The 18,876-nt window shown below is 43.7% G+C and overlaps 1 protein-coding gene across 2 annotated transcripts in view; it reads right to left on the minus strand.

Moving 5' to 3' along the window:
- Nucleotides 1-475: 475 nt before the first annotated feature.
- The window catches only part of LOC144611886 (metastasis-associated protein MTA1-like), a 120,290-nt gene continuing 101,889 nt past the window's right edge, over nucleotides 476-18,876 (minus strand). Inside the window, exons 17-21 of one of the 2 annotated variants that reach the window (XM_078431217.1) lie at nucleotides 16,041-16,184; nucleotides 15,342-15,377; nucleotides 9,227-9,252; nucleotides 7,603-7,757; nucleotides 476-1,667 (exon numbers count right to left, since the gene is read on the minus strand). In XM_078431217.1, the coding sequence (XP_078287343.1) occupies nucleotides 1,526-1,667; nucleotides 7,603-7,757; nucleotides 9,227-9,252; nucleotides 15,342-15,377; nucleotides 16,041-16,184 (503 nt within the window). In that variant the 3' untranslated portion in view covers nucleotides 476-1,525. Of the gene's footprint in view, nucleotides 1,668-7,602; nucleotides 7,758-9,226; nucleotides 9,253-15,299; nucleotides 15,378-16,040; nucleotides 16,185-18,876 lie in introns of both variants that reach the window. The other variant, XM_078431216.1, reaches the window with a different exon arrangement.

Genomic DNA, 18,876 nt, shown 5'->3' on the forward strand with positions numbered 1-18,876 from the left:
GGGACCGCCCTTGTCCCGTATTAGTAGGGTTGCCAACTTCCTCACTCCCAAATAAGGGACAAAGGGTGACGTCACCGCCCCGCGCCCCACGTGACCTCACCCAGCCAGCGGCCACGTGCTCCCGCTCCACCAATGGCGGCCGCCCGTGCCGGGAGGCGGGTTGCTACGGGGCGCGGGGCGGTGACGTCACCTTGGGAGTCAGGAAGTTGGCAACCCTAGTCGTGACCCAAAAGGTCTCCTATCTATTCTCCGCACCGATGCTTCCTGACCCGTCTAGACGAGAAAAAGCTTCTTTGACCAAAAGTTTGGAGAATGTGTCAGAATATACAAAGTCCGCACAGTGGCACAAGAGCTGAGAGAGAGATCTGAAAAATAACAGTACTGTACTTGCCAAATCAAAACATTAGATCGACAGTTCACAAAATAAAAGAGCTTGGAGTAAAAGAAAGTAACTGTAGTAGTATTTCAGTTGGTGCTTTATTTGTGAATGGCTAAGGATGACCTTCATTTGAATGCTGGGCACTGTTCCAAGATGCTCCAGCAGATGCTGTACTACCTTACTCTGTAACAAAGAGAATCAGTAAAACTTTACACCCCCCTGTCCCTCCCCTGAATCCTATGGAATGACTGAATAACACTAACTTACCAACTACATTTGCAGTGTATGTACATCTCAGCACACTAAACTATTGAACCTTGTCGTAGTAATATATCTCACTGTGAAAATCAGGGTGCTTCAAACACAACCCAAGTCAGAAACATGGAAAAATATTTTGTACATAATTATTCACTGTGAAACTTGCAATAACGAATCTCAAGTGATGAAAAGATTCAAGGTCATACATGAAAAAAAGTCTTTAAGAAAGTTTTTTTTTCCTCTTCTGCTCCATTGGAAAACGGCACCATTTTAAATGGGATCAAGGATACAATATACAGTGTAACATGCAAAAACAATGCACTGCATGAACTGCACGCAACCCGTCCATAAAAACAAAACTTGCTTCTTAAACCGAGGATAAACGGCACCTCCTTGAACTATTACAGACAATTCTCAAAATAAAAGGAATTCTTAATTTTTTTTTTCTTTTTCTTTTTTTTTTCTTAAAAAAAAAACCTTTTGCCAAACCAAAGACAATCACACTGTTCTGGCCCCCCTCCCCCCCCCCCCTTCAGCACAAACTGGAGCAGAGGCGAGTTCGAAGAACAAAGGGAACCACAGGCCATTCAGGTTTGCAAGTAACATCACCTGGCAGCACTTGATTCTCGAGGACGATGGTGAATGTGGAAGAGGCTGTTTGAGCTGCCTGGAATTGTAGCCATCGGTCACTGTTCGTCCACTGCCATCACCCCATTCTGCACGGACACTGGAAATCTAACAAATAATAATCCTTCAATTTGATCTTAAACACGAGGCTGCCAAGCACTTGATTCGGAGTCTAGTTCAGAAGCTATACTTCATGCGCACTGAAGGTTCAAGTATAACAGGGACTACAGTCTCTTGCTTTAGTTAAAACTGCACTTGGCATTAATCCTCAATGACAATGGGTTCTTCATTCATGGGCTGCCTCGACTGCTGTGACACACGTCCTTGTCGGATCAGAATCTGCCTGTAGGGCTGGCGTGCTGCTCTCTTCATGTCCACCGGGCCCAGCATCTTACGCACCTTCCTGGTTTTGAGAGAGGCAACAGTTAATAAAACTCCACAATGCCTGGCATGATGTCACTGACTTACCAAGTAGAATAACATGTAAAATTCTTAAGGGATTAGACAGGCTAGGTGCAGGAAAAACGTTCCCAGCGTTGGGGGAGTGCAGAACCAGGGGTCACAGTTTAAGAATAATGGGTCGGCCATTTTAATAATAATAATAATAATGCATTACATTTATATAGCGCTTTTCATATACTCAAAGACGCTTTACAGGGATTTCTAGAACATAGAGAAGTGAATAAATAGATAAATAAGTAAACGAACAGAAAAAGGAGACAGAAGGTGAGGTGACCTTCAGCGGTTGAAGGCAGTGCTGAACAGGTGAGACTTCAGTGATGTTTTGAATGTGGTGAGTGAGGAGGAGTCTCTGACGGTTTGGGGTAGTGAGTTCCAGAGGGTGGGAGCAGCAATGGAGAAAGCCCTGTCCCCCCAGGATCTGAGTTTGGTCCGGATGGGGGGGGGACAGGAGATTGGCAGCAGCAGAGCGGAGGGTGCAGGTGGGAGTGTGCCTGTGGAGGAGGTCAGTCAGGTAGGATGGGGCCAGGTTATGGAGGGCTTTGTAGGTCATGAGGAGGATTTTGTACTGGATTCTCTGGGGGATGGGGAGCCAGTGGAGTTTGTAAAGGACGGGGGTGATATGGTCACGGATCGGGGAGTGGGTGAGTAGACGGGCAGCGGAGTTTTGAATGTATTGAAGTTTACTGATGATTTTTGAGGGTGAGCCATAGAGGAGGCTGTTGCAGTAGTCCAGACGGGAGGTGATGAAGGTGTGGATGAGGGTTTCTGCAGCTGTGGAGGAGAGGGATGGACGGAGACGGGCAATGTTTTTGAGGTGGAAGAAGGCTGTCTTTGTGATGTGTTTGATGTGTTTGTCGAAGGAGAGGGTTTGATCAAAGATGATTCCAAGATTCCGGATGTGAGGGGAGGTGGATACTGGGAGACCATCAATATTGAGGATGAAGTTTTGGGTGGATTTGGTGAGCGTTTTTGGACCAATGATGATGATTTCAGATTTGTTGCAGTTGAGTTTGAGGAAATTTGATTGAAGCCAAGATTTTATTTCAGTGATGCAGTTTGTCAGTGTAGAGTGTGTGGTGGTGGAGGTTGACTTGGTGGAGATGAGGAGCTGGATATCATCGGCGAAGCAGTGGAAGTTGAGACCATGACGGCGGATTTTGGGACTGTTTAGTTTAGTTTAGAGATACAGCGCGGAAAAAGGCCCTTTCGGCCCACCGGGTCCGCGCCGGCCAGCGATCCTCGCACACTAACACTATCCTATAACCACTAGGGACAATTTTTACATTTACCAAGCCAATTAGCCTGTAAACCTGTACGTCTTTGGAGATGAGGAAAAACTTTTTCACCCACAAGTTGTGAATCTGTGGAATTCTCTGCCATGGAAGGCAGTGGAGGCCAATTCACTGGATGTTTTCAAGAGAGAGTTAGATATAGCTCTTGGGGTTAACGGAATCAAGGGATATAGGGAGAAAGCAGGAACAGGGTACTGATTTTGGATGATCAGCCATGATCACATTGAATGGTGGTGCTGGCTCGAAGGGCTGAATGACCTACTCCTGCACCTATTTTCTATGTTTCTTCATTATGAGACTTTTAACTATAAACTAGGAATGCTGGGATAATGCCTCATTTCAAATAGGCAGAGCTGCTGCCTCGCATGGCCACAGACCCAGGGCCGATCCTGAGTTCGGGTGCTGTCTGTGTGGAGTTTGCACGTTCACTCTGCAACTGTGGGAGTTTCCTCTGGTTTCCCTCCACATTACAAAGAGTGCGTGTTTGTAGTTAAATGGCATCCAAAAAATTGCCCCTAATGTGCAGGGAGTGGATGAGAAAGTGGGGTAACACGGAACTAGTGTAAACAGGTGATTGACGGTTGGCGTGGACTCGGTGGGCTTAAGGGCTCCATGTTGTATCTCTATAATATAGAGTTTAGAAATACAGCATGGAAAAAGGCTCTTCAGTCCACCGAAGTCAGACACAAAAAGCTCAGCGGGACAGGCAGCATCTCTGGAGGGAAGGAATGGGTGACGTTTCGGGTCGAGATCCTTCTTCAGACATCTTCAGTCCGCTGAGTGCATGCTGACCATCGATCATCTGTTCACACTAGTTCTACATTCCCCCACTTTCACATCCACTCCCTGCACACTAGGGACAATTTACTTACAAACCTGCACATCTTTGGGATATGGGAGGAAACTGGAGCACCCAGAGGAAGCTCATATGGTCTCTGGGAGAAAGTGCAAACTCCACACAGACATCATCCGTGGTCAGGATCGAACCTGGGTCTCTGGCGCTGTAAGGTAGCAACTCTACCGCTGCACCACCGTGCCATCCGGTGCTATATACTCCACATAAAAATTCATTCACCAATTTCGTTACTGGTGTGGGGGTTTTTTGGTACATGGATAACACCCATTGGGTTGACGACATTTTTGGCCTATTTTGCACTTAAACAATTCCTATTTATATTTAAAGCCGTAATGTTCCACCCACGGAACCATTCTATTTTTATACCCCACATCTCATCCTCTCCTCCCATCCTTGCACTTAAAATGAAGCACCATCTGCTCCTGCTGGTTTCTTCAGGTTGCGAGGCCTCATGTTGCAAGACATGTTGCAAGATCCTGCTTTATCTTTCATAGAATTATAACAATGTCGATAAAATTTTGTGTAGGTTTGAAACCTTTCTTCCTGTCATTTTTGCCTATGTGGCCTGTAAAGGAAGGTCCTTTATACCTTCTTTAACTACCTAGTGGCACGCCAACTTCATGGGCATGTGAATCTGCAAGGTCCTCTGCACTTGTCAACGTCTTGCCTTTTACTGATGTACAGCACTTTGGTCAACGTGCGCTGTTTTTAAATGTGCTATACAAATAAAATTGACTTCATATCATATCATATCATATATATACAGCCGGAAACAGGCCTTTTCGGCCCTCCAAGTCCGTGCCGCCCAGCGATCCCCATACATTAACACTATCCTACACCCACTAGGGACAATTTTTACATTTACCCAGCCAATTAACCTACATACCTGTACGTCTTTGGAGTGTGGGAGGAAACCGAAGATCTCGGAGAAAACCCACGCAGGTCACGGGGAGAACGTACAAACTCCTTACAGTGCAGCACCCGTAGTCAGGATCGAACCTGAGTCTCCGGCGCTGCATTCGCTGTAAAGCAGCAACTCTACCGCTGCGCTACCGTACCGCCCGACTTGACTTGACTTCTTTATCCCCTTCCCCTTTCTGATGCATTAAAGTTCTGCATCTCCAGATTGAACTTCATGAGATGACATTCCACCCCAACGGTATGAACATTTACTTCTCTAACTTGAAGTAACCCTTGCTTTCTCTCTCTCTCCATCCCCCCCTTCCCAGTTCTCCGATCAGTCTGACTGTCTCCGACTACACTTTATCTCTGTTTGCTTTGTTGTTACCTTCTCCCAGCTAACAGTGGTCTATTCTACATTTTCCTTGATCTCCACCCTCGTTGCCCTGTTTTCACACCTTACACTTCCTTATCTATGTATCTTCCTCTCCCCTTGAAATCAGTCTGAAGAAGGGCCTCAACCCAAGACGTCACCCATTCCTTCTCTCCAGAGATACTGCCTGACCCGCTGAGTTACTCCAGCATCTTGTGTCTATCCTCTATCAATGGCTATCCAGGAGGATGTGGAGACCAAGTCAATGGATATTTTAACGGCAGAGATAGATAGATTCTTGATTAGTAGTGGCCTCAGGGGTTATGGGGAGGTGGCAGGAGAATGGGGTTAAGAGGTAAAGATAGATCAGCCATGATTGAATGGCAGAGTAGACTTGATAGGAGCAGAACTAGGCCATTCGACCTATCAGATGACTTTTGAACACATGAACTCTCGCTGCAATCTTATATGTGCAGAGTATTATGCTTTCAGCTTATCACCTTTCTTTTCCTGGATATCTCTTGCAGTGATCCATAAACCATTTAGCATCGTCAAGCTCTTATGTTGTCTTTCTTCTAGTCTCTGCTTTCCAGACTCTTTATTCATCAATGTCTCACACAATCTTGCAGTTGGGCTGCTGAGCCGGTTTCCACGCTGTATGACTCTATGACTATGACTCTAATTGATCTCTCCTCTCGCCCTTCTGAATAAAAGGTTCAATTCTCTATCAAACTCATTCAAAGTTTACCAATCAGTCCCAGCAGCACAAGCAGAGTTCACCATTACACACTGGTCCAAGCCCTGCTGAGAGCCACCCATTGAACTGGTTTCAATGGCTCAGCAATCTAAAGTCTCACCTTTCTTCAGCTATCTTCATCAACGTCATCCTCCCATTCTTGAACTCAGGAGCTTGACACTGGTAGTAATCAATATTGACATTTCGGTACCACACTTGAAGATCTGTGCATTTAAACTATTTTCCTAGTTTACTGAATTAGAAGGAGCTCTTTATATTGAACACGATCCAAAAAATGGTTCTGTAAGATCAGGATCCTATTTTCAGACAATTAGTGACCATCATTTATGTTGAAACGCACAAGATCATAAGTGATAGGTGTAGAATTAGGCCATTCGGCCCATCAAGTCTACTCCGCCATTCAATCATGGCTGATCGATCTCTCCCTACTAACCCCATTCTCTTGCCTTCTCCCCATAACCTCTGACACCCGTACTAATCAAAAATCTATCTATCTCCGCCGTAAAAAATATCCACGTACTTGGCCTCCACAGCCTTCTGTGGCAAAGAATTCCACAGATTCACCACCCTCTGACTAAAGAAATTTCTCCATATCTCCTTCCTAAAAGGTCGTCCTTTAATTCTGAGGTTATGACCTCTTGTCCTAGACTCTCCCACTAGTAGAAACATCCTCTCCACATCCACTCTACCAAGCCTTTCACTATTCTGTTTGTTTCAATGAGGTCCCCCCTCATTCTTCTAAACTCCAGCGAGTACAGGCCCAGTGCTGACAAACACTCATCATACGTTAACCAACTCATTCCTGGGATCATTCTTGTAAACCTCCTCTGGACCCTGTCCAGAGCCAGCACACCCTTCCTCAGATATGGTGCCCAAAATTGCTCACAATATTCCTAATATGGCCGTACCAGCATCTTATAAAGCTTCAGCATTACATCCCTATTTTTGTACACAAGCCCTCTTGAAATAAATGCTAGCATTGAGTTTGCTTTCCTTACCTCCAATTCGACGTGCAGATTAACTTGTTGGGAACCCTGCACCAGCACTCCCAAGTCCCTTTGCACCTCCAATTTCTGGATTCTCTCCCCATTTAGAAAATAGTCTACGCCTTTATTCCTACTACCAAAATGCATGACTCCACACTTTGCTACACTACATTCCATCGGCCACTTATCTGCCCACTCTCCCAACCTGTCCAAGTCCTTCTGCAAAGTCCCTGCCCACTCTACACTACCTGCCCCTCCGCCTATCTCCGTATCATCCGCAAACTTGTCCACAAACCCTTCAATCCCCTCGTCCAAATCATTAGTATACAACGTGAAGTAGCTGTCCCAGCACCGGCCCCTGCGGAACTCTGCTAGTCACTAGTCATATATCTTTTGAAGTGCTTTTAACATTTTTACTACAAAAGCAACTATCGTCAGGAGATTTGGGAGGTTGCTAATTCAAATTGCAGCTCACAATTCATGTCGTGATACAAATTGACAGGATGTATTAACGAAGATGTATCACCAGAAGAAGGGTCTCGACATCAGTCTGAAGAAGAGATGCTGCCTGACCTGCTGAGTTACTCCAGCATTTTGTGAATAAATCGATTTGTACCAGCATCTGCAGTTATTTTCTTATACCAGGTTCAATAGACATCAAGGTCCACATAGGGTAAAAGGGTCATCTAAAATAGAGTAATGTATTAATTACCGAGTCTCGTCTGTGGCTATGAAAAGCACATCATCAGGTGCATCGATCCAGTTCATTCTCCTCCCCTTCATTGGCGGAAGGGAGCCTGGCTTCAGCACTTTAGGGTTTCTTGAGTATGGCTTTCCATTTATCATGTAACTTCGGTTAATGGCAGTCTGTCATATGAAGCAAACAATTACTACTCTGGAGTACAAGTAAGAGACCTCCAAAAACAATTCTTTTATCCATTAACCCTATCATGTTCCAAACATGTCTGTTATTCTTACACTACAACCGATGCACTCTTGCACTTAGATATGATTGTAGTTATGTATAGTACAATTTTACTGAATTGTATGCAAAACCAAGAGTTTTGCTCTATTTAGGTACATGTCACAATAGAGTACATTTGAACCCTTATATCAGTTTTTAGTTTAGAGATAGAATGCAGAAACTGGCCCTTCGGCTCACCGACCGTCCGCGCCGACCAGCAATCACCATGTACTAGCACTCTCCTACACACTCCAGACAATCTTCTATTTTTACCGAAGCCAATTAACCTACAAACCCGGGAGTGTGGGAGGAAACCACCCGGATAAAACCCATGTTCTGAAAGAATGTGATGGGACAATCGTCAGATATGTTCTGAAGCCGGTGTATGTGGCATCTGCTTTGGAAGTGCTTGAAGGCACAGCATGGAAGATTGCAGTTGTACAGGGCCCTAGTGAGACCGCACCTGGAGTACTGTGTGCAGTTCTGGTCTCCAAATTTGAGCAAGGATATTCTTGCTATTGAGGGCGTGCAGCGTAGGTTTACTAGGTTAATTCCCGGGATGGCGGGACTGTCGTATGTTGAAAGGCTGGAGCGACTAGGCTTGTATACGCTGGAAGTTAGAAGGATGAGAGGGGATCTTATCAAAACGTATAAGATTATTAAGGGGTTGGACACGTTAGAAGCAGGAAACATGCACCCCATGTTGGGGGAGTCCAGAACAAGGGGCCACAGTTTAAGAATAAGGGCCATTTAGAACGGAGATGAGGAAAAACTTTTTAAATCAGAGAGTTGTAAATCTGTGGAATTCACTGCCTCAGACGGCAGTGGAGGCCAATTCTCTGAATGCATTCAAGAGAGAGCTACATAGAGCTCTTAAGGATAGCGGAGTCAGGGGGTATGGGGAGAAGGCAGGAACGGGGTACTGATTGAGAATGATCAGCCATGATCACATTGAATGGCGGTGCTGGCTCAAAGGGCCGAATGGCCTACTCCTGCACCTGTTGTCTAATTACTCTGCATCGGTCCCATCTCGACCTCACTTTGGAGAATCTATTCTATTAAAGGTAATGTGTGCTGAATGGCCAATGCAACAGCACAGAGGGGATTTTACATTTAGTTTTGTTTAGTTTAGAGATACAACGTGGAAACAGGCCCTTTGGCCCACTGGGACCGCGCCAACCAGCGATCCCCACATACTAACACTATCCTACACCCACTAGGAACAATTTTTACATTTATCAAGCCAATTAACCTACAAATGTAATTGTACTCTATTAAATCACTGTGGTACCAATTAAGGAGATTTAATGGTAGTGTTGAAGAAGGACTTCTCACATAAGCACAAATTGAAATATAACTTGTTAAAACTTACCATTTGTCTAACTTGTCCATGATTAGCTAAATAAAAAGCAAAAATTAATATTAGCACTATGTATAATGATAACATGAAACTGTCTTACCATCAGCTATTTGACACCTAGCACAATGAGCAAATATTCTTGCAAACACATGGAGAATATTTGTAGTTTTTAACTATTTTTAATAATCCCTTTCTCCCACCAAAATGACCCTGAGCTCAGAATTCACCACTGGAAGCTTTTAACCCACCAGAGTTAAAAGTATGTGAATATATTGGATATGTTGGAAGCTTACTGCTTTTGTCTACACAGGAACTCGACAGACCATTTAACCTCATCATCAGCCACCAAGAAAAAGCACTGGGGATATTGCCTGATAAAAATACATACAGGGAGACAGGTAGCATTCTCAAACCCAACAGCATCACAGCCTTGATCTGGTCTGCCTATAGTTTTCAGCCTCAGGGGGACAAAATGTATATTGTACAAGCACTAGAAGAGAAAGGTCAAGAAATACTAGGTTAATTCCCGGAATGGCGGGACTGTCATATGTTGAAAGACTGGAGCGACTAGGCTTGTATGCACTGGAATCTAGAAGGATGAGAGGAGATCTTATCGAAACGTATAAGATTATTAAGGGGTTGGACACGTTAGAGGCAGGAAACATGTTCCCAATGTTGGGGGAGTCCAGAACAAGGGGCCACAGTTTAAGAATAAGGGGTAGGCCATTTAGAACTGAGATGAGGAAAAACTTTTTCAGTCAGAGAGTTGTGAATCTGTGGAATTCTCTGCCTCAGAAGGCAGTGGAGGCCAATTCTCTGAATGCATTCAAGAGAGAGCTAGATAGAGCTCTTAAGGATAGCGGAGTCGGTGGGTATGGGGAGAAGGCAGGAACGGGGTACTGATTGAGAATGATCAGCCATGATCACATTGAATGAAGGTGCTGGCTCGAAGGGCCGAATGGTCTCCTCCTGCACCTATTGTCTATAATGGTAGGTTGATGTGGAGAGGCCTGGTGGGAACCCTCTCTCAGTTATCTTGCAGGCAAGGGCAAGATTAACACGGATCGACCCACATTTGCACAGGACTCAAAGAGGCAACAGATAGCAACTAGCAGCCATGAAATTTGATCTCAGAAGAGAAGGGGAATCTCCTGCCATCTAAACCACTGCAGGTCAGGCCACATAATGATCAGGAACGAACTCTGTTCATGAAGGTACACCTTTGAATGACTAAAATTCTATCTGTGGCGTCAGAAATGAAGCTAGACATTCAACAGAGCAAAAGGATGAAAAAAAAAACCAACTTTTAAAAAGTGCTAGAAACACTGAGTAGGTCAGGCAGCATCTATGGAGAGAGAAACTAAGTTAATGCTTCAGTTCAAAAACTCCTCACCAAAATTGGGACAGTTCTGACAAAGGGTCTTCGATCTGAAATACTGCTGTTCCTCTTCCTGCAGATATTGTTTGACCTGGTAAATATTTCCAGCATTTTCTTTCGTTTTTATAAATTTCAGATTTCAAGCATCTGCGTTTTAGTTTCCAAAATAATTATATTAAGAAAAGGAAATTAAACAGATAATTGTAAGAAGGTGACAGGAAGTGAACCTATCCTAGAGAGCGAGCCCTAGACTTAGAAGGTCCACACGAGGATGTCTGGTCAATCTTTGCGTGTCAATCATCACCAGCTGCAATGGGTAAGGGGATTGAATAGTGAAAGGGCTGGATAGAGTGGATGTGGAGAGGTTTCCATTAGTGGGAGAGTCTAGGACCAGAGGTCATAGCCTCAGAATTAAAGGATGTTCCTTTAGGAAGGAGATGAGGAGGAATTTATTTAGTCAGAAGGTGGTGAATCTGTGGAATTCATTGCCACAAAAGGCTGTGGAGACTGTCAGTGGATATTTTTAAGGCAGAGATAGATTGATTCTTGATTAGCACAGGTGTCAGGAGTTATGGGGAGAAGGCAGGAGAATGGGGTTAAGATAGGGAAAGATAGATCAGCCATGATTGAATGGCAGAGTAGACTTGATGGGCCAAATGGTCTATCACTTATGAACGTGTGGAACAATGAAGAATGGCCAACTCATTTTAATTGGAATCAATTCCTAACTGCTGTGTTTTGCTCAATTTATGCCAGGCATACCCTGGATTTGGGCCTAGTTTACCAGTATAGTACATCTGGATTTCTAGCCCACACTGTTACCTTTAGGCTCTTTTTATTGCACATCTGGAGGTTGGAATGGATATCTCCTGTCATGTGAACTTGGAACAGCTGTTCAGAATTTTTAGAACATAGAAAAATACAACATAGGAACGGGTTGTATGTCTGTGTCTGTATAACAATGTCTGTGTCGAACATGATACCAGGTAAACTAATCTCATCTGCCTGCACATGAACCATATCTCTCCATGTCCTTGTGCCTATCCAAAAGCCTCTAAAATACCACTTGTGCCTGCCTCCTACACAATCCCTGACAGCGTGTTTTACACAGCCACCATCTTCTGTTAAAACAAACGTACCCTGCATATCTCCCCTACAGGTTGCCCCTCTCTCCTTAAAGCTACGCCCCCCTAGTCTTTGATATTGCCCCTTTGCAAGGCATTTCATATATTACTTCAATTAAGTGAATATAAAGAAATGCACAAGTCTTTAGGAGACGATGGAATTTGGTCTGGAAAGTCTGGTTTTCAGGGCAGCCTGGAACTTGCCACGTTTTATTGTGTCAGAGCTCGATTTGAGACCAAAATGCGTATTATTTATCTCACAAATGAATTTCCATCGCTGGCCACTACTTCCAATGAATTAATTCTCACAATCCATTTATGTGTCCTAGGTGTAGCAGCACTGCAGAATGAGCTTATCAAATTAATACCAAAAAAAACCCGTATGTGATCCTTCTTACCCTCTCTGAGCACATGGCCAATTCCAGACCCAAACACAAAAACAATGCTGGACCCCAACTTGCGTCCTTTCATGACGACTTTACTCAGAGGTGACTGCGAATGTTTGGATTTAAACCGATGGCCAGCTGTTAATATGAATTAACTCTGTACCTCGAAGCTGTGTCTCCTACCGTTCCTGTCTCACCAGGCTCTCTGTATCTTCCAGTCCCATCACATATAGTTATTTTTAAAAAATCCCCCTAAACGTCCTGAGAAGAATTAAGAGTAGCCCCAGGGTCACCGAATTATCCTGATTCTTTTAAGGCCCCCACAACATAAGTAAAATCAAGTGCTGTACATTACATCTCCACTGCATTACAAGAGAAACATTGATGCAGAATGTTAGCTCTACCCAATGAGTTCATTAAAAACCAGAATAAAAACTCAAACATTTTAACATTAATTTTAAACAGACATTAAAAATTCAGTAATAGTTCATAAAAAATTTGAATAGAAGCTCCAAACATTTGATACTCATTCCAATTATCACTGACATCCACATTTACAGTCATATATAGCAGTGGTCAATTGTTATTTAATAGCAATTTTAATAGCATCAACTATCAAATTGGGGAGCTGGTTACTAGATGGTTGGTTGGCCCAGAACTAGGTTCTAAACCAGCTTGGACTATCATCTAAAATCAGATTGAGACTGGGTCATCTACCAAGATTGGACCTGAACCAGAATACTGTCGGAACTGGTGTAGGATTTGGAGGAAATATCTCTGATGAGAGAGACATTTCTGACATTCAAGCCTCGGTACCCTACTTCTGAGGTGGCAGATGGATTTATGTTGGCCTGCCTCATTTCTACTATCTGCAGTACCAATATTCCAAATTGTGTTAAGCGATTCCAAAATCACGACAGTATATCTCATTCAGGTTCACCGAATAATGAACAGCTAATGTACATGCAGTGATACCATCCAAGCAAGACTATGCAAACAACACATACAATGCAGTGACTGCCTTGGTGTGTTTCTGCGATTCACAGTCTGATCACCTTTTACACAAGTGCTGCCCGGCAAAGATGGGGAAACTAATAAATAGTAAGATGCAAGAAATTTGCAAGAGTAAAGTCACTGCATGGTATATATTATACAGACAATAACAAGACAGCAAAAGGGGATGTATATCAGTTGCAAGAACCATGCTCACTGGAGAGTATGATACCTTGCATGAATTTTGAGGCACAAAGTTATGAAAAAAGTAGGCACAAGCCAAAAGAATGGCAAAATGATAACACTCCAAAACATCATCTCAGAAAGCTAGTTAGTGCATTAATATTACCATCCAAAATTTAAACTAGCTGCATATTCCAAACGCCACATCCCAGACAGTCAGCTACTTCAGCACAGAGTCCATAACTCGATAAAAAGGATTTGGTCTTTCCCGTTTTGCAGCCAGCACGTTAACTAGAGAATCAGTCCCTCAAAGCATCACTGCAATATAACCATGTAGCCAATGCCTGATTATATCATAGGTAGGAAGGAACTACAAATGCTGGTTTAAATCAAAGAAAGACACACAAAAAGCTGGAGCAACTCAGCGGGTCGGGCAGCATCTCTGGAGAAAAGGAAGAGGTGACATTTCGGGCCTCGACCCTGACTCAGTCTGAACCCGAAACGTCACCCATTCCTTTTCTCCAGAGATGCTGCCCGACCCTCTGAGTTACTCCAGCTTTTTGTCTAGCCTGATTATATCAGTCAACCTGGCCCTCTCCTTTCCACATCCATACATTCCAGCAGAGGCTCAGGGCAGTGACTGCAAGTATCAACGTTGGTGAAACCTTGCTAATGAGCACCAAGGCCACCTCCAGCCCGAGCTGATTCAGCAAAGGCTGGATCAAAGATACCAGAGGAACAAGATGGACCACTCCATTGAAATCGCTTATACTGAAGTGTAGTATGCAAAGGAGAGTAACGTCCACCATTTTAGTTGGCAAAACCCGCCGTTCGCTCTGCCTCTCGCAGTGTAATCAGTATTTGGGGGGAACAGTATGTGTGATGATACCCTAAAAATGCAGAATATATCTCATCTATCAATTCACAGATTTTTGTTATTTTTCTTTAAAATGTTTCTGCAAGTTTCTGCCTACTAAAATGGCCGCCGTGATATACTACGGCTTTTAGGGTCGAGTGGTCTATCTTGCTCCTCTAGTATCTTTGGGCTGGATTGAGTGGGGAACCTTCTCGTCTGGAGGTCTGTGCATTCCATTAACTTGACCTGCCATGGATGACTGCTCCACTGCAACTGAATAACCATCCGACCTTCTACACTAGTGAAAAGACGGACAAAGCTTTTCTTTTTAATGTGGTGTACACTCTTACTGTGACATGGCGTCCAAAGCAAACTTTACTTAACAAATCAGAATAAGAACTTTAGTGTAGGAAAAAGAACTGCAGATGCTGGTTTAAATCGAAGGTGGACACAAAATGCTGGAGTAACTCAGCGGGACAGGCAGCATCTCGGGAGAGAAGGAATGGGTGACGTTTCGGGTCGAGACCCTTCTTGATCCGAAACGTCACCCATTCCTTCTCTCCCGAGATGTTGCCTGACCCGCTGAGTTACTCCAGCATTTTGTGTCTACCTTCGATAAGAACTTTAGTGCTGTTTCCAAGGTTCAAGTAACCATGCAAACTATTTCACTGTGGCATCTCAATCCAAGTCCCTGCATGAAAGAAATGGCATTGTTGCCTACCCATTATACTTGTTCTCTCTGCCCTTCCATGCCTCAAACAGAGGTAGCACAGTAAAATCCACCTGGAAAGGTGGAAATTGGGAAACAAACTGAGTCCACCTCAAGTGACTCAAGAGAAGATTTTCACTGTACCTTGTTACACGTGATAATAAATTAATCTAAGCGCAATGATGCCTCGAATTTAGGCAGGGAGGTACAAATTTAGAGTTTCTGAGCAACAAAAATGCCAGCCGAAGACTCATTCAACCCTGGAACAAAGAGAGATCCTATTCCCAGACTGAAATCATGCTCAGTGCACAAACCATTGAATGAGTAGGCAATCCTACGCCTTTTGGGGCCTTGGTTCAGAAACTGATCTTTGCTGAAATGCAACGAGAAGGCTGTTTTGGAGGTTATCAAAGCAAAAGGGGTTTGCAAAGGGGAGTGACAACACAAAGCACTCACGATGAGTGTGTAGCCGTGAGCACGACTGCGCAATAGTCTTACCCCTAAACGGCATCAACAGACGTTTCTTCATCGTGCCTGGTAAACAAGGACCAACAGACAGTGATGAAGAACAATATAGAACACCACATTCAGTTAGTATAAGAAAATAACTGCAGATGCTGGTACAAATCGATTTATTCACAAAATGCTGGAGTAACTCAGCAAGTCAGGCGGCATCTCGGGAGAGAAGGAATTCCTTCTCTCCCGAGATGCTGCCTGACCTGCTGAGTTACTCCAGCATTTTGTGAATAAACCACATTCAGTTAAGCTGAGATACGATCAAACTACAGTAGGCATGGCTGGACCACTCAGCACACCATTGTTAAGGAGTTCTCTGTCTTGCCCCTCAGCTCTGTAGCAGGAGTTCCCAAGAAACCAAGCAAGGTAATGGGACACCAGTTAAAAAAGGCAACATGATATGTCGTCAAAGAGGAAAAGCATATCCCAAGTATAATACCCTCCAATACTGCAGGCTATGTTGTACATAGCTCAACTGAGGCAGGAACTCATACATGGTCTCAAGACTTGATTTGAAGGCGGCATAAACAGCTTATGGCCATGTCAACTTTTGTTACATCTCAAGCACATACATTTCTTCTTATACTTTGCAGAATGAGGGAACAGTGAGAAGAACATAGAATCAGATCTCAGGTTACTGGATGGATAATCGAGCGCTACCATTCTGTATGATATACTGACCATCAATGCCATTGTGCTGCTCATACGCACGCTTGCCCAGAATTGTTGGAGAGCCATGGTTCAAGACAGGGGGCAGCTTCGCTGGAGTCACGCTGCCTGCATGCACGGCAAGACTGGGGGCAGTCTTAATAGGTGGGTGAAGTTCTGCAGAACAGAAGAATGTGACACGTTTAACCTACTTGCAGCACACACTAACCCACAGACGTTTGCTGTGGTACAACTCCACACTACATCCATATCATAAGGTCATAAGTGATAGGAACAGAATTAGGCCATTCGGCCCATCACGTCTGCTCCACAATTCAATTACGGCTGATCCATCTCTCCCTCCCAACCCAATTCTCCTGCCTTCTCTCATAACCTCCGACACCCTGACTAATCAATCTTCCTAAGTTCTAAAGAGGAACCAGGTTTCTTTCCACAGATGCCATCTGATCTGCTGTGTTTCCAGCATTTTATATATTTTTTGGGATTTCCAACATTTACAGGCTTGATCAATGCGTTGCTTAGTCATTAAACAGGCCCGTCTGTCCACCACTTCCATGTCTCCCATCTATATTAATCTTATTTCCCAGCATTTGGCCTGCAGTCTTCTAGGCCATAGTGCCTCATGTAATCATCTAAAAGAGCGTTGTGAGGGTACTTGCCTCCACCACTTTCACGGAATGCTTTCCAAATTTCAGCCGCCCTATGGGTCAAAAATTCTACCTCATATATCCCCTCTAAAACTCCCACCCCCTATCTTAAACCAATGCTACAGACATCTCTGCTAAGGTGAAACATTTCTCTCAACCTACCCTATCTAAGTCTCTCATAATATCGTGTTACACCGGCAGATACCACTCAGCTTTCTCTGCTCCAAAGAAGACAAATGCAGAACTTGGAGACCTTTAAACTATCTTTAATCAGACTCCATCTTGCATTGAATGTTGTATGTATCCTTTATCTGTACACTGTGGACGGCTTGATAGTAATCACACACAGTGTTTTCTTTAACTGGATAGCAGGCAAACAAAAGCTTTTCCATGTGACAATAATAAACTTAACTAAACTACATACAGCCTGTTCTATCTCTTTTCACAGCTGAAAGGATTTAGCCCACGCAACATCCTGGTGAATGAAAATTTAAAAAGAAATCTAAAGATGCTGCGAATCTGAACAGAAATAGCAAAATGCTGGAAAAAATCAGTACATCAGTCATGGAGTAAGACAGCATGGAAACTTCCCCTTCATCCCACATTGCCCATGCCAAACAAGATGCCCAATCTACACTAGTCCCACTTGCCTGGGTTTGGCTCGTAGCTCTCTAAACCTTTCCTCTCCATGTACCCAAATGACTTTTAAATGTTGTTAATGGTATCTGAGTAATTTTGCAAGAGCTCCAACTATTTCCCTTGTATCTGGGATACATCTCATCAAGTCCTGGAGATTTAACCACCTTTAAGCCTTCTGAGATGTTTAATAGCTTCTCCTCTGATGGTAAATTCTCTGGAATTCCACTGTGCAACTACAAAGTCATTCTCCATAGTGTTCCCCATGGACCTTTCCCTGGTTACTTACTTACTTCTTTGTAAGAGATTAATATTTACAAAAGAAACAGGTCACAAAATGGTTGCTGGCTTCTTCTTGCACATTGTAAATTGCTTAGCTAAGCAGAAAGAGGTAAGCTGTGTCTAACCTTGAGAAGTACAGCATGTACTTTTACGGGGAAAAAACTGACCTTTAGTTGGCTTTGCTGAGAAAAAGAATAAGCTGAGATTGCATTATTTCGAAAAAAAACCTGACCAACTGATGACTTCTTAATACCTTATATGGACATGGTCTTATTTCTTTTACTACCTTGTGTGGGCATGATGTGAGTGGTGCCACCTCATTCACTGATCAGAAAAAGATATAACTATACTGTTTTGTCCTTTGTTTTGGTGAGTGGGCACGAGGTGAGCTTGGCCCTTGGGTGTCTGAAGTCACCCGGTCGGTGCCCATCTCCCCACTCCCGCCTGACGTAATAAAGACTTTTTTACTCTTTTACCACTAACTTTGTTGCATTGTTGTCTGTCTAGAGAAAACAAACTATTTCCCTTGTATCTGGGATGCATCTCATCAAGTCCTGGAGATTTAACCACCTTTCATCCTACTGAGATGTTTAATAAGTGGTGTAAGAAAATAACTGCAGATGCTGGTACAAATCAAAAGTATTTATTTCACAAAATGCCCAGCGGTATGAACATTGACTTCTCCAACTTTAGATAGTTCCTCTGTCCCTCTCTTCTCCCCCCCCCCCCCCCCTCCTTCCCAGTTCTCCCTCTAACTTCCAGTCACCACCTATATCCTTCCTTTGTCCCGCCCCCGACATCAGTCTGAAGAAGGGTCTCGACCCGAAATATCACCAATTCCTTCTCTCCTGAGATGCTGCCTGACCTGCTGAGTTACTCCAGCATTTTGTGAATAAACACCTTCGATTTGTACCAGCATCTGCAGTTATTTTCTTATACTTACTTCTTAATATACATAGTGGTATAAGAAAATAACTGCAGATGCTGGTACAAATCGAAGGTATTTATTCACAAAGTGCTGGAGTAACTCAGCAGGTCGGGCAGCATCTCGGGAGAGAAGGAATGGGTGACGTTTCGGGTCGAGACCCTTCATCAGTCTGAAGAAGAGTCTCGACCAGAAACGTCACCCATTCCTTCTCTCCCGAGATGCTGCCTGACCTGCTGAGTTACTCCAGCACTTTGTAAATAAATATCTTAATATACATACATACATGCTTTGGGATTGTCCTTAATCCTGCCAACCTATAATATATTCTCTTCACTTTCCTTGTTACTTTCTTGAT

This window comes from Rhinoraja longicauda, chromosome 41, assembly GCF_053455715.1.
Source record: "Rhinoraja longicauda isolate Sanriku21f chromosome 41, sRhiLon1.1, whole genome shotgun sequence".
Classification (NCBI taxonomy): Eukaryota; Metazoa; Chordata; class Chondrichthyes; order Rajiformes; family Arhynchobatidae; genus Rhinoraja; species Rhinoraja longicauda.